At 39.8% G+C, this 25,077-nt stretch overlaps 1 protein-coding gene across 2 annotated transcripts in view; it reads left to right on the plus strand.

Annotated features, from left to right (window-relative positions):
* nAChRbeta2 (nicotinic acetylcholine receptor beta2) overlaps positions 1–25,077 on the plus strand; it is a 483,898-nt gene that overhangs the window by 259,318 nt on the left and 199,503 nt on the right. Inside the window, exon 11 of one of the 2 annotated variants that reach the window (XM_067149834.2) lies at positions 19,844–20,136. The exons of the other annotated variant lie outside the window; for it this stretch is intronic. Within the exon in view, the coding sequence (XP_067005935.1) occupies positions 19,844–20,065 (222 nt within the window). The 3' untranslated portion in view covers positions 20,066–20,136. Of the gene's footprint in view, positions 1–19,843; positions 20,137–25,077 lie in introns of those variants that run through there. 2 annotated transcript variants of the gene reach the window in all.

Below are 25,077 nucleotides of genomic sequence, written 5' to 3' on the forward strand. Positions count from 1 at the left end.
GCGCCCGTGGGAAATTTCCATAAATACAGTATTCATAATTATCTGTATTTTGTCATGTAACGACCTGCCCCTCATTAATATGCAGCTCTGTGGGAAGAGCTAACTCTGGTAGTACAGTACACACTTTACTTCAGCAGTTCCACGCCAGCTAACGAATGTACATAGCACAGTTTGTTTGTTTAATTAAATTCCGCTCACGAGGACCACGGCGCTGCTGACGACCTGACCTCAGGGCTGACCAATTGTACGCCCTTCGTTAACACTACTTGGCCTGCAGCATCTTTTACATGACGACTGGAATTCCTCAAAACTAAATCTACCGGGTCCCGTGTTTTTTTTTTATTTCTTACTATTTGTTTCACGTCCCACCGACACATATAGGTCTTATGGCAACGATGGGGTAGGAAAGGGCTAGGAGTGGAAATGAAGACAAAATCATCTTCAGGGCTGCCGACAGTGGGTTTCAAACCCATTATCTCCCGAATACAAGCTCACAGCTGCGCGCCCCTAACCGTACGGCCAACTCACTCGGTGGTCACTTGTTTCTAAAGGGATAAACAAAGTAAATTATTGTAACATTCCCTCTTTACTGAAGTTCCTCCACCCATAGAAATAATAATCTATGGTTGAAAAACACTTTACGTATTCTTTGTAATCAGGCAATGCAGATACACTTTAGTACACGAAAAGGTACTTATTTTTGCTTTTTCCCTTTATCCGTCTTCTTCTCCTTGAACATTTTCCCAGTTTGGATTTGGACCAGTTTCCTTTCTTTTCTTTCTTTCTTTCTTTCTTTACTTTCTTTCTTTCTTTCTTTCGTTCTTAATCTGTTTACCCTCCACGGTTGGTTTTTCCCTCGGACTCAGCGAGGGATCCCACCTCTACCGCCTCAAGGGCAGTGTCCTGGAGCGTGAGACATCGGGTCGGGGGATACAACTGGGAAGGATGACCAGTACCCCGCCCAGGCGGCCTCACCTGCTATGCTGAACAGGGGCCTTGTAGGGGGATGGGAAGATTGGAAGGGATAGACAAGGAAGCGGCCGTGGCCGTAAGTTAGGTACCGTCCCAGCATTTGCCTGGAGGAGAAGTGGGGAACCACGGGAAACCACTTCCAGGATGGCTGAGGTGGGAATTGAACCCACCTCTACTCATTTGACCTCCAGAAGCTGAGTGGACCCCGTTCCAGCCCTGGTACCACTTTTCAAATTTCGTAGCAGAGCCGGGAATCGAACTCGGGCCTCCCGGGGGTGGCAGCTAATCATACTAACCACTACACCACAGAGGCTGACTTGGACCAGTTTTACGGCTCGATACCTTTGCTGATGAAACCCTATGTAGAGGGATGTATTCACTATCGCGTCCATCTGCAGTGATTGAGTGTAGTGCGTTTTATACCGACGAAGAGACTTTGCTTATGACAAACACCATCACCCGATCCTCGAACCAGAGGAATTAATCGTACACAGTTAAAGTTCCCGACCGAGCTTGGAATCAAACTCATAGCCCTCTGAACTGAAAGTCACTACACTCATCATTCAGCCAAGGAGCCAGAGGTTTAATTTCTCTAAGTTTGTCAAAAATAATAATGCTTACAAAATGGTAAACTCATTGGCCGTGCGTGTTAACCTGCTACGGCTGTCGAGCCAAGCTCTGCATTCGGGAGACGAGAGGGTTCGAACACCATTGTCGGCTGTCCAGAGTGGTCTTCTGTGGTTTCGCATTTTCATTTCCAGGTAAATGCTAGGACAGATTTACAGGCCACAGCCGATTCCTTCTAACCCCTTACGCAATTTCATTCACCGTCATTCATTTCATCTTCATTAGCTCCTCAGCTGAGGTTGGCGACAGAAAAGGCATCCGGCCGCAAGAAATGCCCTATAACATTTCATCTTACCCCATCTGCGACCCTGTATAATGAAAACAGAACTAACTAAAGAGTTGACATACAATAGTAAACTCACGTCCCCGTATTCCTGGAGGTGGTGAAGCCCTTTACAGGCACACTCCAATGGGGGTGAGCCGCATGTGCCCATTTAACCACATCTTAAATCTCTGGCAGTATCGGGAATCTAAATCGGACCTCCGAAGTCAGCAGCTAATAGCGCAAACTGTTACACTGCAGGGGTGGACATTGTTCAATGTCTGAGCAATTGTGTAGTTTTACTTGACTGTTTATATCATGATCATAGCCTCAGTATGTCCAATTGTACATAGAATCCGAACATAGGGACATGACTTTTCACTTCAAAACTTCCACATACATTGGCCGGGATTCAAACCTCGTTTGTCTTTGTACCACTCGGCTATCGCGCCCCTCTGTTAACGTTTGTTTCAACTACTAGTCTCAACAATCATCAAGGTATTAAGATTTTTGCTCCGTAGGAGTTCTTTAATGTGCTCAAAACCAGAAACACGAAGCTGTTGCAGGTTGACACCCAAAAATGCCACCAATCTCAGCCGGCATTGAATCTATTACCTCAGAGAAGAAAAGGTCAACTACTAACCACCGTGTAGCTACGGTCAGATAATTTATTATATGGCAAGCATGTGCGATATTTTAAATAACAACTGACGCAAGACTTAACTCCACATATGAAAATGAATGAAAACCTACAACCTGTTTTCCAGTCATTGACCGGGTCAGGGATGTAATGAATGAAGCAGGTATAGGCTGTTAGTACGATGGGGTCGCCACTCCCAAAGTGGTTTATTAATGACTGATAGATGTTATGAAATGAGAATGGAGAGTGTTGCTGGAATGAAAGATGACAGGGAAAACCGGAGTACCCGGGGAAAAATCCTGTCCCGCCTCCGCTTTGTCCAGCACAAATCTCACATGGAATAACCGGGATTTGAACCACGGTATCCAGCCGTAAGAGGCCGACGCGCTGCCGTCTGAGCCACGGTGGCTCTTTAACTCCATATAATCATTCCGTAAGAGAATTCCAGAAAATTCTCATAACATTATTCTTATTGAGTGTTAATAATTGCATTGCTAAATTGTTGGTAAACGCTTCCTTCCCACTTGTAGCTTCTAGCCCTTTCCTATAGCATCGCAGCCATAAGACCTATCTGTGTCGATGTGATGTAAAACAAATTGTAAAAGAAAAAGTGTACATGAAACACAGAAATTAACATTATTGTACGAGGATTACATTAGCAGATACCTGTGAAATTATATCCTATGTACGGTATTACATCATACATGCACATTGCTAAGATAACTTAAAGATTAGTTAATTTGTTTCCCAATAAGACATTTAAATATGCCCACCCATTTTATTTCAGGTGTGTTTAAGTGACCATGTAGTAAATGTTCAACGTTGATTACTTATAAGAACATTAATGCGTTAAATAATGTCTATATGACGTAAATGGAGGAATATTAACAATATTGCTCTGCCATTACTACTCAATCAAGGAACATCAGTGAGGTTTTACTCGTGTACAAATTAACGTGTAAAAAAGAGGCTTCCTGAACTGATTTAATAATATTGTCACTGAAGGTATTGTAGTATTACGTGTGAGCTCATTTGTACTTTACTTTGTCTAGAAGTATTTCCTTGATTCTGCATGCCAAACAATGGGTAAGATTATGTATTGTATAGACAAATTCAGAAAAAACAACTCTCAGGACTGAAAGGGTTATTGTACAAGAGTTACAGAAAAATACCGGTGTCGAAATCTACTAAACTGTTCGGTTGGTTAGTCATACAGACAGGCATATCAGATGGAAAACCACAGTACTGAGGTATGTTAATATACAACAAATTTCATTCATTAGGGTAATCACGTGAACGAGGTTGTAAAGAAAGGTTACAGATCTTTTGTCCGACTCGTTGGCTGAATGGTCAGCGTACTGGCCTTCGGCCGGGTCGGGGATTTTACCCTTAATTGGTTAATTCCAATGGCTTGGGGGCTGGGTGTGTGTGTGTGTGGCGTATTCAACATTAGAAATCATCCTGGGTAGGGCCCTCATCTTCACAGACATGCAGGTCGCCTAATAGGCCGTCTACTAGAAAAAGACCTGCACCAGACCTCTTCGGAGGCCATACGCCATTTATTTACAGATATCTTCATATGGTTATGAGAGTATTTAGCGGCTGTGTTAAGGATATAATGGAGGGTGCGTATGTCTTTGGTAATACGGCACTCAATAACAGTAATGTTATGAGAATTTTCTGAAATTCTATTACGGAATGATTATATGGAGTTAAGTCTTGCGTCAGTTGTTATTTAAAATATCGCCCATGCTTGCCATATAATAAATTATCTGACCGCAGCTACACAGTGGTTAGTAGTTGACCTCTTCTTCTCTAAGATAACAGGTTCAATGCCGGCTGAGATTGGTGGCATTTTAGGGTGTGAAACTGCAATAGATACGTGTTTCTGGATTTCAGCACATTAAAGAACTCCTACGGGACAAAAATGTTAATACCTTGGTCACTGTTGAGACTAGTAGTTGGAACAAGCATTGAACAGAGGGGCGCGATAGCCGAGTGGTACAAAGACAGGCGAGGTTTGAATCCCGGCCAATGTATGTGGGAATTTCGAAGTGAAAATATATTTCTCCGTGTTCGGATTCTCTTTTTACGTTATACGGGGTCGGAGATGAGGTAAGATGAAATGTTGTGGGACGTTTTCTAACGCCGGATGCCTCATGCGAATCACTGTAAGTACCTATGTGTTAATATAAGAAATGATCTTCTTTAGTGTTCAATGAATGAATTAATAAATTAATGAATGAATGAATCACTCAATTAATGATCTATATTTAGGGCTTTCGCCAGGTGGCAGATTCCCTATCCATTGTATACCAAGCTCTTTTTAATTGTTTTCAAAGAACTTGGAAATTTATCGAACTTTTCCTTTGATAAATTATTCCAATCCCTAACTCCTCTTCCTTTGTCCAAATTGTCCTCTTGAATTCCGACTTTATCTTCATCAATACTACTGTTTAAAGCTCCACTCACGCTTAATCGTCTACTAATGACATCCCATGACTCACAGCTCCACTTAGTCGAGCATCTCTTTTCCTTACACCCAAGTCTTTCCAGCCCAAAGTTTGCAATATTTTTTGTAACACTACACCTTCGTCGACGATCACCCAGAACAAATCGTTTTGCTCTCCTTAGGATCTTTTCCAGATCTCGTATCCAGTAGTCCTCGTGTGTGTCCCATACACTGGAACCCTACTCTAATTGGCGTCTTTCCAAAGACATACGTGCTCTCTTTTGCATCCTTACTACAACCCCTAAATACCCTCATAACCATATGAAGAGATCTGCAACCTTTCTTTACTGCCTCCTTCATATTATTACCCCAAATGTAGATCATTCCTTATATTAACACCTACGTACTTACAGTGATTCCCATGGGGTACCTGCTTTCATGCCATCAGCACAGTAATGATAACTAAGAGGACTCTTCCTCCTGGTGAAACTTACAACCTGAACTTTGTCCCGTTTACCATCATACCATTGTCTGCTATCTGTCTCACAACTTTGTCCAGGTCTTCTTTTAGTCACTCACAATCCTGTAACTTATTTACTAATTTATACAGTGCAACCTTATCCGCAAATTTGTTATTCTAGTTCTTTACTTATATAAGAAAATATAAAGGTCCAATAATATACTGGCTTGTGGGACCTCCTCTTAATACTGTTAACGTAACAGTGTCAGACAGCACTATATTTTCTTTTACATTTGTAGAAAGTCACACAAACAAACAGCAAAATCTGAATTTTAACCTCTAGGATATGACACTAATCTTTTTTACACTTGCGCGATATTTTATCTCGTCTCTTGTTGAGACAAATACATAATTTCCCACTAAAAGCGTTTTTGCAGCTACGTGGAAGCCCATGGATTATCTTGTTTGCGATGTGGCCTGACAAAGAGATTAAAAGCGCGAAAGCCGTACTTACTTTTTGTTGACTGGCGAAGAGCTCCATTGCTGTGTGAAGGGGGAACAAGCGAATGTTTACCGCAGCTGGGATGTTTGTCGGGAGAGACAAACTGTATAAAGGCTTTGAGCCTTACATTTTATTAACTTCTGGAATGGCAATTGAAGAATAGAGAAACGTTATCTTTATTTAATAACTAACGTGAAAACCCCCTTTACACGTGTAGTAAAATGTTGACGTTATCGATCTTATGTTCGAATACAACAGTAGAATGGAGATTTGTTATATAAACAGGGCTGAATAGATCAGATGATAGAGCGTTGACTTCCAAACCCCAAGTTGGCAGGTTCGATTCTAGCTCAGTGCGATGGTATTTGAAAGAGCTAAAATACACCAGCCTCGTGTTGGTAGGTTTGTCATTCTGTGGGACACAATTCTGAAACATTCTGGAGGGGCATAGAAGAGAATAAATAAGATATAAATGCTACCTCATTATGAAAAGAGCAGAAAAAGGAACAGCGTGCTGGCAACACCGAAAAGACTCAACCCTTAGAATATGATTGAAGCTACGAGGGCTTGAAGAAAAGCAGTGGGAATGTATGCATATAAACAAAACTATTCATTGTAGAACCACGATACCCCTAGAGACCTTCAGTGTAATCCCCTATAACATGTTATACCTGTTACCAGATGTATGGAGGCGCAGGATATTTGTAGCAATGCCGCCTTTGTTGATGTCCACGACGGAGCGCCCTACAGCTTGAAGTATGGCGTTCCATGTATGGGAATAATTTCCGCGGAGTGGTTTCTTTAGTTTGGGGAACAGACTGGAGTCACAGAGACTCATATCCGGTGAGTAGGGTGGTTGCGCCAGAACCTCCCACCTCAACCTTGCCAACAACTCCCTCACAGAAGCAGCATTGTGATGGCGCGAATTGGCGAATGCGTTTGGAAATGGGGTCGCTTTACTGAGCAGTGAGGAACGAAGATGATGTTCCGGAAGCCTTCCACACTCCACGTCAATCTTTATTCATGCTCGTTGATCCAGCTTCGAAAACATCACTTTAGGCCGGTCTGGATATACACTACAAATTGATGGCAGCCGACTCTTTCGTGTGCAGGACCTGCACTAGCGCAACTATGTGAGTTGCGCAGCTCCACCTCCCCTCTGCATGTTCTCCCAACAGCAGGGCCCTCAATTATTGTTCTTGAGCAAAGAGTGTCGACAGTGTTGCCACTACTTTATTTCTAATCCGCGTGCAGTGTTATTCTATACCGAATAGGTCAGCTCAATGCGTTGTGACAAGGCCAGTTATTGCTACTAGCTCTCTACTCTGGAGAGAGGTGACTTTGAATCTCCCATTGACCACCCTCGAAATGGTTTCCCGTGGTTTCGTATTTTAACTCCAGGTAAATGCCTGGACAGTACTTTTCTCAAGTTCACGGCCAACCCTTCCCATTTCTAGCCTGTGCAATTACACCTACACCCACAGAAAACATCCTCATACAGCGGAAAATGTAGCTCACCTATTGGAGTGTATCGGGAAAGCAACAACAGAACGGTCGAGCCGAACATGTCGTCAGACACTCCCGGCACTGAAAGCCATAAACTAAAGAAGAAAAATAAAGTGTTATTCTGATTCATTTCTTTAATGCGAGTTTGTTGTTAAATAGAGTCTATTCACTCAGCTTTATAAGAGTAAAGCTGAAGCAGTCAGTGTAAGTGCACATGCAACATTCCAGTATCATTGCGTTGAATTTACACATACATTATTTAACTTTTTCTACCACATCACAGGCATTTGTGGTAGAGACCCGTGATTTCCTTCGAATTATTAGCTGTTTTCTCGAGTCATACGAGAAATACACCTGCCAGGTAGGGAACATTCGTGAGCAGTCTTTATAGATACAAGTAAATACCATTCGGCAATCTCATTTAATTCAATAATTCCAGAAAGATTCCAACAACATACCATATTAAACGCGGAATTCTCTTTTCTCTCTCCTAGCAGATTCATTCTTTAAAAATCTACAGCACACGAAAATACGCTGTTCAACACTTAATTTAGGAGCCTTAAAAGGTACAAACCGATAAATTACAGCTGTATAAGTATCAATCACGCTGTACGGAAGCTTATCGCAGTCTAGGTGAGGCCATGAATCACTGAGTGAACTGTAAGTGCTGGGTGGCTATTGCGTCATTCACTCGCCCAGACCTGATACAGGGAATGACCGGCAACTTGACTAACGCTCGCACTGTTTTACTAAGGTTTCAGCAACTATACAACCTATGGCTGGTATTCGGAATGAAGCAGGAGAATTATTTATAAAACTGAAGGAAAAATATTATAAAGACAGTGGATGGTGATATACAAAGAAATCTACACCTCGTATTCATAGGCACTTGTTCCACTGACTAACTTCTGAACACATTGAATGAAGCTGAGCAATAACTTGGTTTTTTTTTTTTTTTTTTTTTTTTTTTTTTTGCTAGTGGCTTTATGGCGCACCGGCACAGGTAGGTCTTATGGGGATGATGGGATTGGAAAGGCCTAGGAGTTGGAAGGAATCAGCCGTGGCCTTCATTAAGGCATAGCCCCAGCATTTGCCTGGTGTGAAAATGGGAAACCACGGAAAACCATCTTCAGGGCTGCCGACAGTGGGATTTGAACCCACTATCTCCCAGATGCAGAGCAATAACTAAGAACCAAAGTCTACACAATATTCGACCTAACAACAGTAATTTTTGGAATAATATGTTTTAAAATTCTGCCATTGGGAAAAGGAAAGTGGTCAAAGTATTCAGGAAACCACAAAATATTTACACGAATACCTTTCGACTCCGGGACTCGATTGTTCCGTTGATATTTCACAAAGTTCCTTTTAGACCCCGTAAATGCCAGGTCGGTACACACGTACAAACTAGGCACAAGATGATCACGTCCTGTCTCTAAACTAAAGGACAACGGTTAGTTAGGCAGAAGTTAACTTAATTGATTTCATCTCCCGCGAGCTACTTCTTTTGTACTTAGAGATTGTCTTTTTATGCCGAGAAGTGAGGGCAGGCACAAGTTAGGACGTGCTCAGGATTGCTGATCATTACCACTGTTCGATAACTCTGAACTACAAACTGCTTCACAAGTCATCACGGCAAGAAAAACGTACAAGTTTGTGAGGTGGCAAGTGAGGTAGTTGTTATTATAAACAGACACTATATCTTGTGTACGAATGGAGTAGTATTACTACTTAGATCAAGAAAATTACTCATCTTGAGTAGATGGAGACTTCATATATTAACTTTCCGGTCCCAGTTGAATAGAATGTGTTATAAAGCCGGCAAAATAGTAAAGGGCACGTTTGTGCCTTTATATTATTTATGTGAAATACTCCCCCAAGTACCTCCCGAGAATGGTTCTGGAACCATTCAGGATGTTCATTTCAACATTCTTTATTATACCCTTATTTTAGAGTAAACTGCCGGCAGAACTGGATAATTGATGGGTGATTGTTTCTGCCATGAGACTACTCAACGAAATGTCCGATACTGGTAATTCTCTTTGTGGTAGGACTTTGCAGCGTTGTAGATGCTGCACTTGCCGTCAGTTGGCTGTTCTGTTTGGATCTTAATTCTTATTATAGGGATTAACCATCTCAAGTTGTTGTCAAGTTGTTCTCTCAGTGCTGTAGTTTTCGGTGATAAAAGGACTACTGATATCATTATCACAGACATGAGACTTGCAGTTTTGGGTGTAACCTGGAAGAAAATGAAGGACTCTTAATTTCAAGTACCCCATATATATTGACTGTGCTTCGTAAGGGTGTTTCAAAAAGGACTTTACAACTTTGTCAGCTCATAGTTATTTATTCATTTCAGTTAGAGGCATGGTTTTGGTGTCATCTTGACTGACAATAGATCAAGTTTTGACTCGCGTGGTACGCTAGTACAGAATCGCGCCACTGCAAGCGCTAGCGGCAGTTGCGGCAAAGATGGCTGTCTTCACCTCAGGTCGTCCACGTACGTCTGACGATGTCGTAAAGCAAGTGAGACAACGTTTTGAGCACAGTCCTCGAAAATCGATGACCAAGAACTCAGTGTACACTTCATGCAAGATGGCACACCACCCCACTACCTCTCCGACGTCCGGGATTTCCTGAATGTACGCTTTCCGGGTAAGTGGATTGGACGAGGTGCACCAATTGCATGGCCCCCATGCTCACCAGACCTGACACCTCTTGACTTTTTCTTGTGGGGATTCGTCAAGGATACAGTGTTTGTTCCACCCTTACCAGCTCCTCTACCAGAACTCAGATGTAGAATCTGCATCGCAATTGAACGAGTCACGCCTGACATGCTGCAGCGAGTTTGGGAAGAAACCGACTTCAGATGGGGTGTGTGCCCCATGACCGATGGAGGTCACATTCAATCTGTTTAGGTAAAGCTTGATCTATTGTCAGTCAAGATGACACCAAAACCATTTCTGTAAGTAAAATGAATAAATAACTATGAGCTGTCAAAGTTGTAAAGTCCTTTTTGAAACACCCTGTATGTATTCCCAAAAGAGAGTAGCTCTAACACTTAAATCTAGGATTAGGATAAGAACGCCGAGATATAAGATATAGTGGTATCTCATTAATTTAGCTTCGTCAGTGGATCAAAAGTAAACTGCCCGACATATGATCCTAAGTTCGCAGTTTCGATACTTAAATTTGAAGCTCGTGTAGAATTCTTAAAATGTCATGTCATAATAGTTGGTATCAGTGGCGTAGATACGAATTTTAATGGGAGGGTGAAATGAATAGCAGTAAGAATAATAAAAATCATAAAACACGTTTTAAATGGATGATTTTGCAAATGGATACGTTTATTATGTATGTATCTATTTACAATAGAATAGAATACTCCCCTCTCCCAGTTTCGAATCACCTGCAACTAAGCAGGGAGTAATCATTTATTGTATTCCAAAATGTGTTTTTATACATGCATATTACAACATTAAACATTTACAATTAAACTTGTTAACTATTTCAATCTAATTTCTAGATTGTAGTTTGATTTTTCTTTAAAGATGATTTATTTATTTATTTATTTATTTATTCCTAGATGTTAACAAAGTTATATAGTCTACGACATACATGTATCTTCTTACCCTTCCTAAGTTTGCTTACGGGTGGGGCCGGGAGAAACATCGCTAGCCACGGCGGGCTTGGGAAGCGCCAGTCTAGTCGAGAAGGCGGCAGTTGTAAGCCATCCAGCTGTGCAGCGCGTGCGGCCAGAGAGAAGGCGTTACCTTCTAGGTGGCCCGCCCCTCCCCCCCAGGGAGGGGAATGAAAACTTTTCATGATGATGGTGCAACAGAGTGTTTTTATGTGCAATACATATGTAAAAACAGAGTCATATAGAGAGGTGCGCAGACAATTTGTAATGAAATATCCGCGTGCTCCAGTTCCGAGTAGAGAAACTGTTAGACAACTTGTTAACAAACTAAAGACAACAGGATCGCTAAATGCTTCAATTCCTAAGTGAAAAGGAAGGGTATTGGCGTGGGACAAAATTGATTAAATCATTGCATCATTCACACGCTCTCCGAATAAATCTCTAAGACGTGTTTCACTGTTGGTGTTTCAAAAACATCCGTTTTTACTGCCACTAGACTTCTAAAATTAAAACCTTATAGAATGTATATCGTGCTTGAATTACGGCCTAATGACGATGAAAAACGAGTTCAGTTTTGTAATTGGATGTTACAAGGTATTGTGGACGGTAGGGTGGATCCTAATTTTTTTCCTGATGAGGCGTGGTTTCATCTACGAGGATATGTTGCCTCACATAACGATCGGTATTGGAATACACAAATTCCCCATTTAATACATGAGGTTCCATTGCATGACAAAAAATAGTGTTTAGTGCGCTCGACAGCGTAGCTAGTGCCCGGCAAGCGATGCTTCGACCTTGACAGGCGCGTCTCTAGGCCACAAGTGGCGAGGTTTCTCCCGGCCCCAGCCGTAAGCGAACGCACTGTACTAGTGCTTAACCCTTTCAGTCTATTTGTCCACTGTAGTGGACGATTTCTTTCCGATGGTTTAATGACTTTCTAAAAGTTTGGAAAAGTAGAGGTCATAGTGTATACTGAGGTGGACATGGCATTCTATGACATAGATAGTCTGATTCATCTACTGACTAAATTTGTAACTGCTGGTAATATCAATAATATTTTACCTGGCAGTGGAAACCCGAGTTACCAATCTAGGGTGTGTTCACACATTCACATAGTTGTCCAGATAACTGAGAATGTAGATTGGTAATTTTTTTCTGTTTGGGAGTGTTTCTATTAGTCATAAAATATTGGCATTCATGGGTTGGCATAACTGATTTTCACGTAGCATTTGTTAAAAAAATCGTCAACTACAGTGGACATGGTGACTAGCATTGAATGTTTGTATTCTTAGACCATGCATGACAATTGATGAATTATCAAAGAGGTGCTTTATTGATCAGGAACTGACACAGAAGAAGGATATCTCTTGGCGTCCTGGGACCCATGTTTCACCTCCCATAAGTTTCTACCAACCTCCAGTGAGTAACACATACCAGTTGCCCAGTCCTACTTCTTACTTTGAAAAGTATTGCAATTAGAATTTGAGGAAATAGTTGAAAATACGAACTTGTATGCAGTGCAGAACACAGCTAACTTTGCTAAGTGTGCTAAGTGTAGATTGCACTTGTGCATTGCAAGAGACAAACTGCTTTCGACAGTTTCATACAAAGTAACTGCCTAGACTGACTATGAATTCTTTGGGTGTATTCATTATTGAGATGTTCATTGTTATTGGCCCTATTATAAATACTTTACAAATACAATATTTTGATAATATTATTCTCCAATGATGTTTTATGAGGGCATTACAGACATAAATTGACTATTTTTTTTAGACAATCTCTTATCTGCCAGTCACCTTGTCCACTACAGTGGACGATCTGTTTCTCTGTTCAGGATAATCCAATTAATGTTTTAATTATCAGAAAAAAATCCAAATATCTTGTTTAGTTCATGTACCAAATTTCAAAATTTTATGTTCAGAAATGATAAATTGTGACTGAAAGGGTTAATTGTCTCACAAGTCTTTATAGTGTTATCCTACAATTACAACATACCTTTTGAATGAACTGAATAACTGAAAGAATGACCGAGCGCCTAAATTTCAATCGCACGCAGTTTATTAGTTAAATTAAGAAAAAAGAATGACGACACTACAGTACAACAATTTATCTATTGGTGCATTTAATATTATATTTAAACCTACACGTAATTATGCCTCTTATTCTTCCTTATTTTCGTTAATGCTTGTTTTATATTTTCTTATTTCCTTCTGCCACATACTTTTCAGAATATGAAAAATTGCAGTTCTTCCCAGTGAAATCCATTCCTTATTCAATAATTTAACAATTGTGTAGAATGCTTTATCTCTTTCTAGTTTTTCTTTATGTTCTCTTCTTAGATATTTTACTCTAACTGCCTCCGTCTCCCTACGAACTCTCAATAAATGCACCTCTTCCACTATTTCCCCACGAAGTAAACAACGGTTCTCGTCGTGTTTCTCTCTCTGACCCTATATAGTCCCATTAGGCACCACACAATACCTCTTACTTCTCTGTTTGGAAGACTCATTTTACAGAATTTATTACTAATTACGTATAATTATTTTTTATCTACTTCAATACCCCATACAATGCTCTTGATATCACAAGAGTGTTTAAAATATTTTTATGTGGCTTATAGTCAGTGTTAGGCATTTTCCGTATCTATTTATAATAATTAATACAAGCGCCTCAGGGAGGGATAAATCCATGTCACTGATTGGCATATTGAAGATTAAAGACCTCTGGTGTTGTAATCTGCGTCTAAAAATAAAAATAAATTAGATATTAATGTATTCATACCAGAGAAAGAATAATTGTTTTCAGCACACTGAGCAAAAATACAAATTTAATATTTTCTTGTAAATAAACGTTATTTCAATAAATATTGTATATAGTAACGACATAACTATAAAACAAAATACCTTTCACGTTTAAATTTTAAAAATAAAGGTGTTTCTTTTCAGGTAAAAGTAACCAGAAATAGAATATACGTGCGTACTTCTGAATATCTAAACAAATCGCACATATGTATTAACTTTCTCTTTTTTTTAACCACCGACACAGATAAGTCGTATAGCTACGATGGTATAGAAAAGGGCTAGGAGTGGGAAGAAAGCAACCATGACCGTTATCAACATACAGTCCCAGCACTTGCCTGTTTTGAAAATGGTGCTAATTGCTGTACGTCGCACCGACACAGATAGATCTTATGACGACCATGGGACAGGAAAGGCATAGGAATGGGAAGGAAGTGGCCGTGGCCTTAATTAAGGTACATCCCCAGCATTTGCATGGTGTGAAAATGGGAAACCACTGAAAACCATCTTCAGGGCTGCCGACAGTGGGGTTCTAACCCACCATCTCCCGGATACAAGCTCACAGCTGCGCGCCCCTAACTGCACGGCCAACTCTCTCGTTTTTTGAAAATGGAAGACCACGGAGAACCTTCTTCAGGGCACCAGACGGTTGGATTCGAACTTAACGTCTTATGATTGTAAACTGATTGCAATGTAACCCTGATCCCATTGTCTATGACAAGGCACAACTCAAATCGCGTAGCCACTGGCTCGTTTCGTATGTATTCTTGGACTTTCGCCATTGGCTATATTCATATTCGATGATTCCATGCGAAACACTTGAACTAAACCTCCGTTTTTTTTAAAAATTTTTGTTTGTTTCCCGTTTGTTTTTCCGAGCAAGACGTATATTCAACGTTAAACTTGTTGACCGGAAAGGTGTCAATTACCTTGAAATCCTCATCCGAGGAATCATTACAATACAATTGATTCCTGCGAGTTTCCCCTTTTGCTTTCCAGCCCCTGAACTTTTGCCTTCCAGTTTACGAAACCCTAGCACGTTTCTTATTTCGTCTATAGGTTACGTTAAGATCAGGAGTATGAGCAATATTAGGATCAGAGGTACAGCCACTCTTGACTATAAACATCTACTATATTTTAAGCGTATTAGAAGTGATGCGTTTCCTGCTCTGTAACAAGGAAATAAAATTGATACGGGTTCCTTTACGCGTTTACGACTGATATGGTATTTGCTTATAATTTTATTTGTTCTGCTGTTATTTTAGCTGGCCCCGTGGTGTAGGGGTAGTGTGCCTGCTTCTTACCCGGAGGGCCCGGGTTCGATTCCCGGCCAGGTCAGGGATTTTTACCTGGACCTGAGGGCCGGTTCGAGGTCCACTCAGCCTACGTGATTAGAATTGAGGAGCTATCTGACGGTGAGATAGCGGCACCGGTCTCGAAAGCCAAGAATAACGACCGAGAGGATTCGTCGTGCTGACCACACGACACCTCGTAATCTGCAGGCCTTCAGGCTGAGCAGCGGTCGCTTGGTAGTCCAAGGCCCTTCAAGGGCTGTAGTGCCATGGGTCTGGTTTCGTTTTAGCTATTATTTTATTCAATTAAGGAACAGACAATAATATTAACAAAACACAGTAGCGTCGTTGGGGTGATTCCGAGTATGGGATATTTCCATCCATCTCTCTTTTCACCCTTACAATGTGACTTTTTGTTCTTTTTTATGGACTGTAATGTGTACAGGAAGGAACTGATTAAAGAAACGTATTGTACACATTTAAAGATAAAAAAGCGAGGTAGATAAAAATATTCCACGCATGGAATTTCCTCGACTGACCTTATAATATTTATTTCCTGCCCAACCTAATTCGCAAATATCAATTTTCCAGGCGTGCCCCTTGGCAAATTGAGGTATATTGTTCAAATTTTATCAATGAACTCATGATAGAAGTAAGGAATAATGTTTTTTTTTTTTTTTTTTTTGCTAGGGGCTTTACGTCCCACCGACACAGATAGGTCTTATAGCGACGAATAATGTTGTAACAGTTGTTACTTTTCACTTATGATCTTGGATATATGTTTATATATTCATCAACCCCCAGAAGATTTTCATCACCGTTAACCCTCGTTATCATGAAAACTTACATTTGAGTAAGAGTATGGCTGCCGATCCTGAGAAGTAAAAGTAATTCCCAGTGTGATAGACAAAATATTTGAGAATCTTAATCAATTCGCAGCATCACTACAGCTGACGCCTTCCACACTAACACAGCCCTATAGTCGTGGAGAATGTTATATTCTGTGTAGAATGGAGTACATTCTGTCAAAGGACAAGACCGTGCTAGTAATTATTTAAAAAACCAAGAGCCCATTCCTACCAGACCGTCACGCTAGCTGTCTCTCGCTTACTACTCCCTGGTGACAAAACTTTAGGGATAGAAAGCCAAGGTAAAGGATTTCCTCTGTCACAAAATTCAGTGAGTTTTCAGGAAACGTGAGCTTAACAGAGCGGCGAAATCTCTCGCACTTCGCCGCCTCCTTCCTGTCAGCAGAGATTGTTGATGACATGCGGCTGTAGCCATGAAAAAGATCTTTGAACTGCAAAGTCACCGTGGACGAAGTCGTTAAAGGGAATACGACTCAGGTATTTACCCATCGTTTGAGAAATATACCTTATTAGTCTTTAATGGGATAATAATAATAATAATAATAATAATAATAATAATAATAATAATAATAATAATAATAATAATAATAATAAAAGCCCCATGGCACTACAGCCCGTGAAGGGCCTTGGCCTACCAAGCGGCCGCTGCTCAGCCCGAAGGTCTGCAGATTACGAGGTGTCGTGTGGTCAACACGAAGAATCCTCTCGGCCATTATATTTGGTTTTCTAGACCGGATAATAATATTAATAATAGTTCAAAATAAACTGTTATGTTCGAGTCTAAGGTTAAGGAGAAGGAGAAGACTTTTGTATAATTATCACTTATGTGGTCTGCAGTTCTTCGAGATCTGGCAAGACATACAAAGAAGATGTAATTATTGTTGAGATTAAATAGCTCCAAACATTAGTACTTTCTGAGGGAGTGAACAAGTATATATTTTAAACTATCAAACTCATCAGAGTTATCTGTTACCGAGCTCGATAGCTGCAGTCGCTTAAGTGCGGCCAGTATCCAGTATTCGGGAGATAGTAGGTTCGAACCCCACTGTCGGCAGCCCTGAAAATGGTTTTCCGTGGTTTCCCATTTTCACACCAGGCAAATGCTGGGGCTGTACCTTGATTAAGGCCACGGCCGCTTCCTTCCCACTCCTAGCCCTTCCCTGTCCCATCGTCGCCATAAGACATATCTGTGTCGGTGCGACAGAGCATATCTGTATACTGTAATAATATGTGAGGTACCGTGACAAATACTGCGTGAAACAGCAAAACACAAAATATTTTTGAGCACGTTAATAAACACAGCTTCCATTTGGCAAGTTTGCTGATCGCGAGCTTTCTCTGTCCGTTAACCCAGCGAGCTGCCCCCAGGATACAGATTGGCCGCGTACTCTGTCACACAATACAGTAGTTTCTTGACTTGTCTCTTTTCTCCACGTCGTCTAGACATTTCCTAAAGTTATTCCTTCCTCGAGTTGTAGAATCGCAATTTGCAAAGGAATACAAATCCATTGGTTCAATGACACATAGCAAAGTTGTAGACGTACGAAATTAAAACGAGAAAAGATCCAGAAAAATAGTTTTAACCTAGGTTGTTCACCAGGGAGGCTACTTCTGAAACAAACGGATATTTCTCTGATTCTACACATAAGGCATGAGATCAGGATAATTCTCTCTGAGAGTTCATATACATATTTTCGATTTGGACTAAGTAGCTTTTTTTTGCTAGTTGCTTCACGTCGCACCGACGCAGATAGGTCTTATGGCGACGATGGGACAGGAAAGGGCTAGGAGTGGAAAGGAAGCGGCCGTGGCCTTAATTAAGGTACAGCCACAGCATTTGCCTGGTGTGAAAATGGGAAACCACGGAAAACCATTTTCAGGGCTGCCGACAGTGGGGTTCGAACCTACTATGTCCCGAATACTGGATACTGGCCGCACTTAAGCGACTGCAGCTATCGAGCTCGGTGACTAAGTAGCTAAAATGATAGAGCGCTGGTCTTCAGAGCTCAGATTGGTGGTTTCGATCCCCGTTCAGTTCATTGGTGTTTGGAAGTCTCAGATGCGCCACCCACGTCTCGGTAAATTTACTGGCATGTAAAGGAACTCCTTCGGGAAAATTTCCGCCACCTCGGCGTCACTGTAAACCATTCATGTAGTTAGTATGACGTATAATCAATAACACCATTATCATAATTGTGTAACAGTTTAGAGGCAGTACTACCCTGTTACTTGCTGGCTGGTTACACATATTATTTAGTTATTTGAAGTGCTTTGTATTTGGCTTGCAGGTGGTAACACATACAGTAGCGTAGTTCCTCGAAACTGTTACGCATGGTTTTCCCACTTTGCATCCCGTGTTGTGGACAATGAACAAAAGACCCGATACGAATTATTTGGACAAAAACTCAATTACAAGGAAAGTTATAATAATAATAATAATAATAATAATAATAATAATAATAATAATAATAATAATAATAATAATAGGAGATAATTTTAAAACAATATAAACTTTCTACCGGTTCATGTAGTTCAAGTAATGTGTATGGTACCCAAATATCAGGTCCTGAAAAGCCTTCGCAAGTGCCATCACTTGTATTTGTCCCTCCTGCAACTATAACCTGTGGGTTAGTGCAGCAACAGCTGCTATAATAATTTTTACCTCTACAAAAAAAAAAAAAAAAAAAGGGGGGGGGGTGATATACAGAAAAAGACACTGGACAAGCCACTTACACAGTTATTTAACGCATATTTCCAACCTTTCTCTAAGGTGGAAGACGAAGATTTTTGAGCCATGTTTACTGGATTTACTGAGCAACCTGACTACGTGGTTTGGGTTACGTAGCTGTTAGCTTGTATTCGGGAAATGGTGGGTTCGAACCCCACTGTCGGCAGCCCTGGAGATATTTTTCGGTTATTTCCCTGTTCTGCACCAAAGGTCAAGGTCGCTTCATTCTTAGTCCTGGCCTGTCCTATGTCATCGTCATCATAAGACCAGTCTGTGCCGGTGCGACGTAAAAAACAAATAACAAAAAAGTACTGGATTAAACTCTGCTTACCGTACTTTCTCTCTGATAGGACTACTTCCTCATCGCTCATTCCGGCAGCATATGTAGAGTGTATGGCACTTTTGCGTCAAATGTCGGGTCCCAGTATATGTTTAATTAACTACAATTCCTTGGACATCTAGGAATACTCAGACCTACCTGGCAGTCACGATGCATTTTATAAATGAAGATTTCGAATTATTAGTTCTGGAAGTATAAATGGATCATTGCAAAAATTTTATAGGAATAGTTAAGAATATGAATGACGAGCTGGTGAAAGGGATAGTGGGAGAGAAGAAAGAAAGAAAGAAAGAAAGAAAGAAAGAAAGATGGAGAGATCAAGTATAGCTATTTGCGTGCTTTCTAAGGTTGGGCTAGGGGCTGCAAGAGGCAGCAGGGGGTAAACGACTTTTCCTTCCAAAACCTGACCTGCAACTTTGATAACCTAGTGTAACGGATATACAGTAACATGATACTGGAAAGTGACAATTTGTCCCATCCCTAATGTGGGGTTGGCGTACTTAAGAAATGAAAGCTTCTACTGCCAGGAACAAACAAAAGGGAATTATATTTGACAATAGAGAAGGACTCTTTCGTAAATCCCTGTAATATGTCTCGGATATCTGTGTAAATCCAGAGATAGATACTATACTAAATTTATAATAAACTAGTGTTTCTTGGATACTGCTAAGTCTTCATCCAGAGAGTGAGGTCAAGTTTGATTACCCTGGAACTTATTGTGACCGAGTATTGTTGGTGTGTTCTCTTTGCAGGTAATCGAAGACTGGAAGTACGTCTCTATGGTACTTGACCGATTCTTCCTGTGGGTATTTACTTTGGCCTGCATCGGAGGAACATGTGGTATCATCTTTCAAGCACCATCACTCTACGATCAACGAATTCCCATCGACCAGCAATTGTCCGAGATTCCATTGCGGAAAAACAATTTCATGTTGCCTATCGACTTCATACGACGCGAGGAGTCGATATACTAGAACATATTATCTTCCATTGATCGCAATCTTTTATTACGCAGAAATGAATTATGTATCCTGACGAATTAAAAAGTAAAGAAATCGAATTTATGAATTATGAAATCTAATGAAGTGATTTATCATCAGCAATTGACACATTGTAAGATTAAAGGTATCTCGATTAATGCAGGACATCCCGCACCTCTGTATAAGGTACTCGGGGTAAATGATCAGGCTGTCTGAGACAAGTATGGTGCTCATCTGATCTATAGGAAGTATTTACAACTTTATATCAAGCCCATGAAACGGAAATGATTCATAAATCTTCAATAATTCTTCAGGTATGGAAACCAAAGATTAACACAGAATATTCTCAAGTACACTGAAGAAACAGCTGTAATAATTCCTTTTAGAAGATTCGGTAGTATTTTTGTTTTCTTCTTAACACATTAAATCCTATGCCCTATTTTGAAGACAACGATTTAATTCTATGAAAAATATTATCAATTACAGGTACATTTATTACTAGATCGTGTAAAGTAACATGTTTTGATACTGCAGTAGTTTTTTAGAGATGTGTTCATTAGTAAGAGGCACAGTGTTGATAATTTATTCAACTTATCAATACGTGGTTGGTTTTCAATATCCTTCTTCATTTTCTGTACTTTGAAGAGCACAAATTTAGTTGTTGATCACCCGTACACTTTTTCATATTAAGTTATTATATACATATTTTCATAAACTGATTTGTGCTTCCTAATACAAATAATAATGTGCTCAAAACAAACATTCTGTTAATGATCGAAAATGACACAGATTCTTTATACTAAATAAAATATAACTTATATCGCTCCTCTTTATGTTTTATAGCGTCCTGTCTGAAGATGGCTAATGACGCTCCAACTCGGAGAAGGTACAAAAAATGCCTATCGTTTACATGGCCTGCCTCCTCATTACATGACCTATGGAATGTAAATTGTCTCCTCTTTACATGATCTACGATATGCAAATTGCCTCCTCCTTACATAGCCTGTGGTACGTAAATTGAATCATATTTACATGACCTACGGTACATAAATTGCTTACCATTTACATTGTTTACGGATTGCCTACCTTTACATTACTTACAGTACGTAAATCGTCGACCGTTTACATGACCTACGGGACGTAAATTGTCGACCGGTTACATGACCTGCGGTACGTAAATTGTCGACTGGTTACATGACCTACGGTACGTAAATTGTCGACTGGTTACATGACCTACGGTACGTAAATTGTCGACTGGTTACATGACCTACGGTACGTAAATTGTCGACTGGTTACATGACCTACGGTACGTAAATTGTCAACCGTTTACATGACCTACGGTACGTAAATTGTCGACTGGTTACATGACCTACGGTACGTAAGTTGCCAACCGTTTACATGACCTACGGTACGTAAATTGTCGACTGGTTACATGATCTACGGTACGTAAATTGTCGACTGGTTACATGACCTACGGTACGTAAATTGTCGACCGTTTACATGACCTACGGTACGTAAATTGAATCCTATTTACATGATCTACGGTACGTAAATTGTCGACTGGTTACATGACCTACGGTACGTAAGTTGTCGACCGTTTACATGACCTACGGTACGTAAGTTGTCGACCGTTTACATGACCTACGGTACGTAAGTTGTCCACCGTTTACATGACCTACGGTACGTAAGTTGTCGACCGTTTACATGACCTACGGTACGTAAATTGTCGATCGTTTACATGACCTACGGTACGTAAATTTCTCCTGATATTGAAACTGACTACACTTTACATGACTCTCGTAAATTGACTCCTGTTTACGTGAACAACGGTACTTCGTTACATAGGACATATCAGTAATAATAGTAATGGCGTCTGGCCTCCGGAAAGGCCTGGTACAGGTTTATCGAGTTGGCTCCCACGGGTGCCCTGCGCTTCTGGAAGAATGGGGCCGTACCTAGGATGGAAACTAATGTTGAAGACAGAACAAACATCCAGTTCCGGAGGCAGAGGAAATAACCAATGAAGGTTAAAATCCCCGATCCGGCCAGGAATCAAACCAGGAAACCCTTCGAAAAATCGACTAACATGCTAACCAGTAGCCACGAAACAGGAGAGCATATTAGCCAGTACACGCAATAGCCTGTAGAAAATCCTAATGTTAATATAAACTTACATAGAATTGTCTTTCAAATGTACGAGTATAAATACGGTTTTCCAGTCCAGTCAATAATACCGTATGCGCCAAAACAAGCGACACTGAAATGTTATTAGGGGCGTAGCCAGGTGGGGGGTTACTGGGAAGTTAGGACCCCCCCACCATGGATATGTTACAAAGTGAAAATATACAGAAACTAACAATAAACTACATAAACATTCTGAGACAATTGTAGAACCTACACTTATATCAGTGTCCTTATAATGACAAGTCATGCATCCACCTTCATTGTGTTCTACTATCATTTTGTAACTATAACCCCCCACTGGCCGATCCTGACTACGCTACTGAATGTTATTTAAATGCGTTGGTACAGTATGTGTTCAAAATGTGTGCCATCAAGTGTCACATATTGTTCGTAAGGTTTCGGAAGATTATGAAACACGTTCGTGAACAAAGGCTGCTGGCAGAACACAATAAAATGACGTTATCTTCTCTCATAATTGGAGAATATTTCTTGGAAAATCTGATTCTTTCACCATGCGCCATATGTAGACAATTGGGGCCGGGAGAGCCAGGGAGCAAGAAGGGTACGGGAATGGAGTTTCACGCGAAATTAGGTAATCTCCAAAGTGTCGTTGCAGAAGGGCGTGAAGGGCACCATCTTGGTGCATCCATTTTCGTTGGAGGGGTAAGGGTTTGTGTTGGGAATGCATTTCAAAAAGGGTAAAACACGGGTACAATTCCTCAATATTTGGCGACCGTGACAGGACATTAGACAGTTATATAATTAGAGAAACACTTTCATAAGTAATATTTGAAACATGGAAGTTAATGTAGCAGTGATGAAGAAATCAAGGGCTGTATTACGGCGATCGACAACCTTGACTTTTTTTATGATACCGTGACTACCCTTTTCTGTCAAAAGGAAATGTCCTCTTGAACCAATCAGATGCGCAATTCTCTACCGACAGCTAAAGGAGTGACTATGGTTTGAACAGTACAGTAATATTTCGTAAAAATGACTGGAGTACTGGACCTCGCTGTACACAAAATGGTACAGTGTTTTTGAGATGATCCTCACTTACTGCCTCTTGTACGGTTTTTGAATTGTTGCATTGTGCGGAGAGTTCTATACCGAACTAACTGCACATAAAATTGCTGTAAGATGTTGCGCAAGATAGGACTAAGAGACATTTAATTCCTAGCTGGTTACATATGTTTGGAAAAAATTGGGGCAGCTGTACCACTCGGTATATCTCTATAAGGAAATGTTATAAATTAGTTATCACCTAATTAAAAAAAATGACATTGATTTTATCCTGTGGTTTTCATACTTGAAGAAATATTAGCCTTACTTCGAGCATCCTTCAAGAATGACATCGTAACATTATATGATGAGGAGCCGTGCATATCATTGCTCATATTCATCCTCTGGTTGAAAGTATCTTTAGTGTTAAATGTTAGTTGCATCCGGGAGAAAAACTCATTTCCAGTATTACCTCTACCCACTGCTGTTAGGAAGTGCACGAATTTCTAATTGTTATGCAGTGCAAGTATTGACGAATTGTCCGCAAGTTATTCATGAGACCTATCGGATCCATTTTACAGTACATTCCGATTTAATGACATTAAAGCTTTGTTCACACTGTGTCTAAACGACCTTAAAATTGAAGAACCTGGGTTAAGATGTACATGTACGTTGATTCGTATTTATATTTGGGTACATCTTACTTTTCTCTATATCACATGGGAATGTCTAAACTTGGAAATTTATTATGAATTTATGCTACAATCAGTACCTTGGCAATTTCCAGAATTATCAAGGATGGTAATCAACATTACACTAAAGTAAAATCAATAATCAATAGACTTTACTCTTCTAACAGTTGATTTTTTCCATTCCTTAAAGTAAAGAGGTCCAAATAAAGTAAACCATACAAGTTATATTAATTAAATATATGTAAATGTGGCAATGCCTAGAGAGGAATAATATTTAAAGTTCAAAAATCCATGGCGTGAAATAAATATCAAATATTTTTGATAAGCAATGATCCTCGGTCGCAATTTTTTCTGTACTACCTTATAGATCACAAAAGAAATAGTGATTAGTCAGACATAACTGTTATAAAAACAAGTGAATGTGTTGTAATATTTGGTCATTGTAGATTAAACCGCTTAAATACACAATAACTAGAATAATCATTGGAAAATGTAATACAAATATATATTTTAATCACAAAAATATTCTAATTAACTATGGGTTAGGCATACGTGACAATAACTAAGAAAGCAGTGTTCACAATAGATACAAGCATTAATATCCTTCTTAGTAGCTAGTTCTTAAATGCACACTACGTAAGAATACTTGAAGAAGAAAGCAATAGAGAACAATATAGAAATGCATTTTAAAAAAATATTCATGTAGCACTGAATGTAAATGTAACAACTTGTAGGATAAATCACAGTACTATGTTAAACATGCTATAGAGTAATTAATGGTTTAGGTACTAATAATATAATATAATGATATATAACACGTTGATAATTGTGTGATGTACAGGAATTGATTTTAATAATGTAAATATGTTACTAAAGAAATTATTATTGTTGATACCTTTCATAACTCTCTAAAATAATGTGTAATGATTTTCAGGGAATAAATCAAATACACAGCAATAATTTTAAAGATTACCCTAATAATAATTTATAATTATACACTCTTTCTTTTTAGTAAAATAATTTAAATTTTATTTCATGGTAGTCATTTTATACAGGGCCCATCCTTCAACACGCGACTTATTAAGGTTGTCTTCAGTGTTTCATGCTTCAATATTCATACACTCAGCC

The sequence above is a fragment of the Anabrus simplex genome, chromosome 1 (assembly GCF_040414725.1).
Source record: "Anabrus simplex isolate iqAnaSimp1 chromosome 1, ASM4041472v1, whole genome shotgun sequence".
Classification (NCBI taxonomy): Eukaryota; Metazoa; Arthropoda; class Insecta; order Orthoptera; family Tettigoniidae; genus Anabrus; species Anabrus simplex.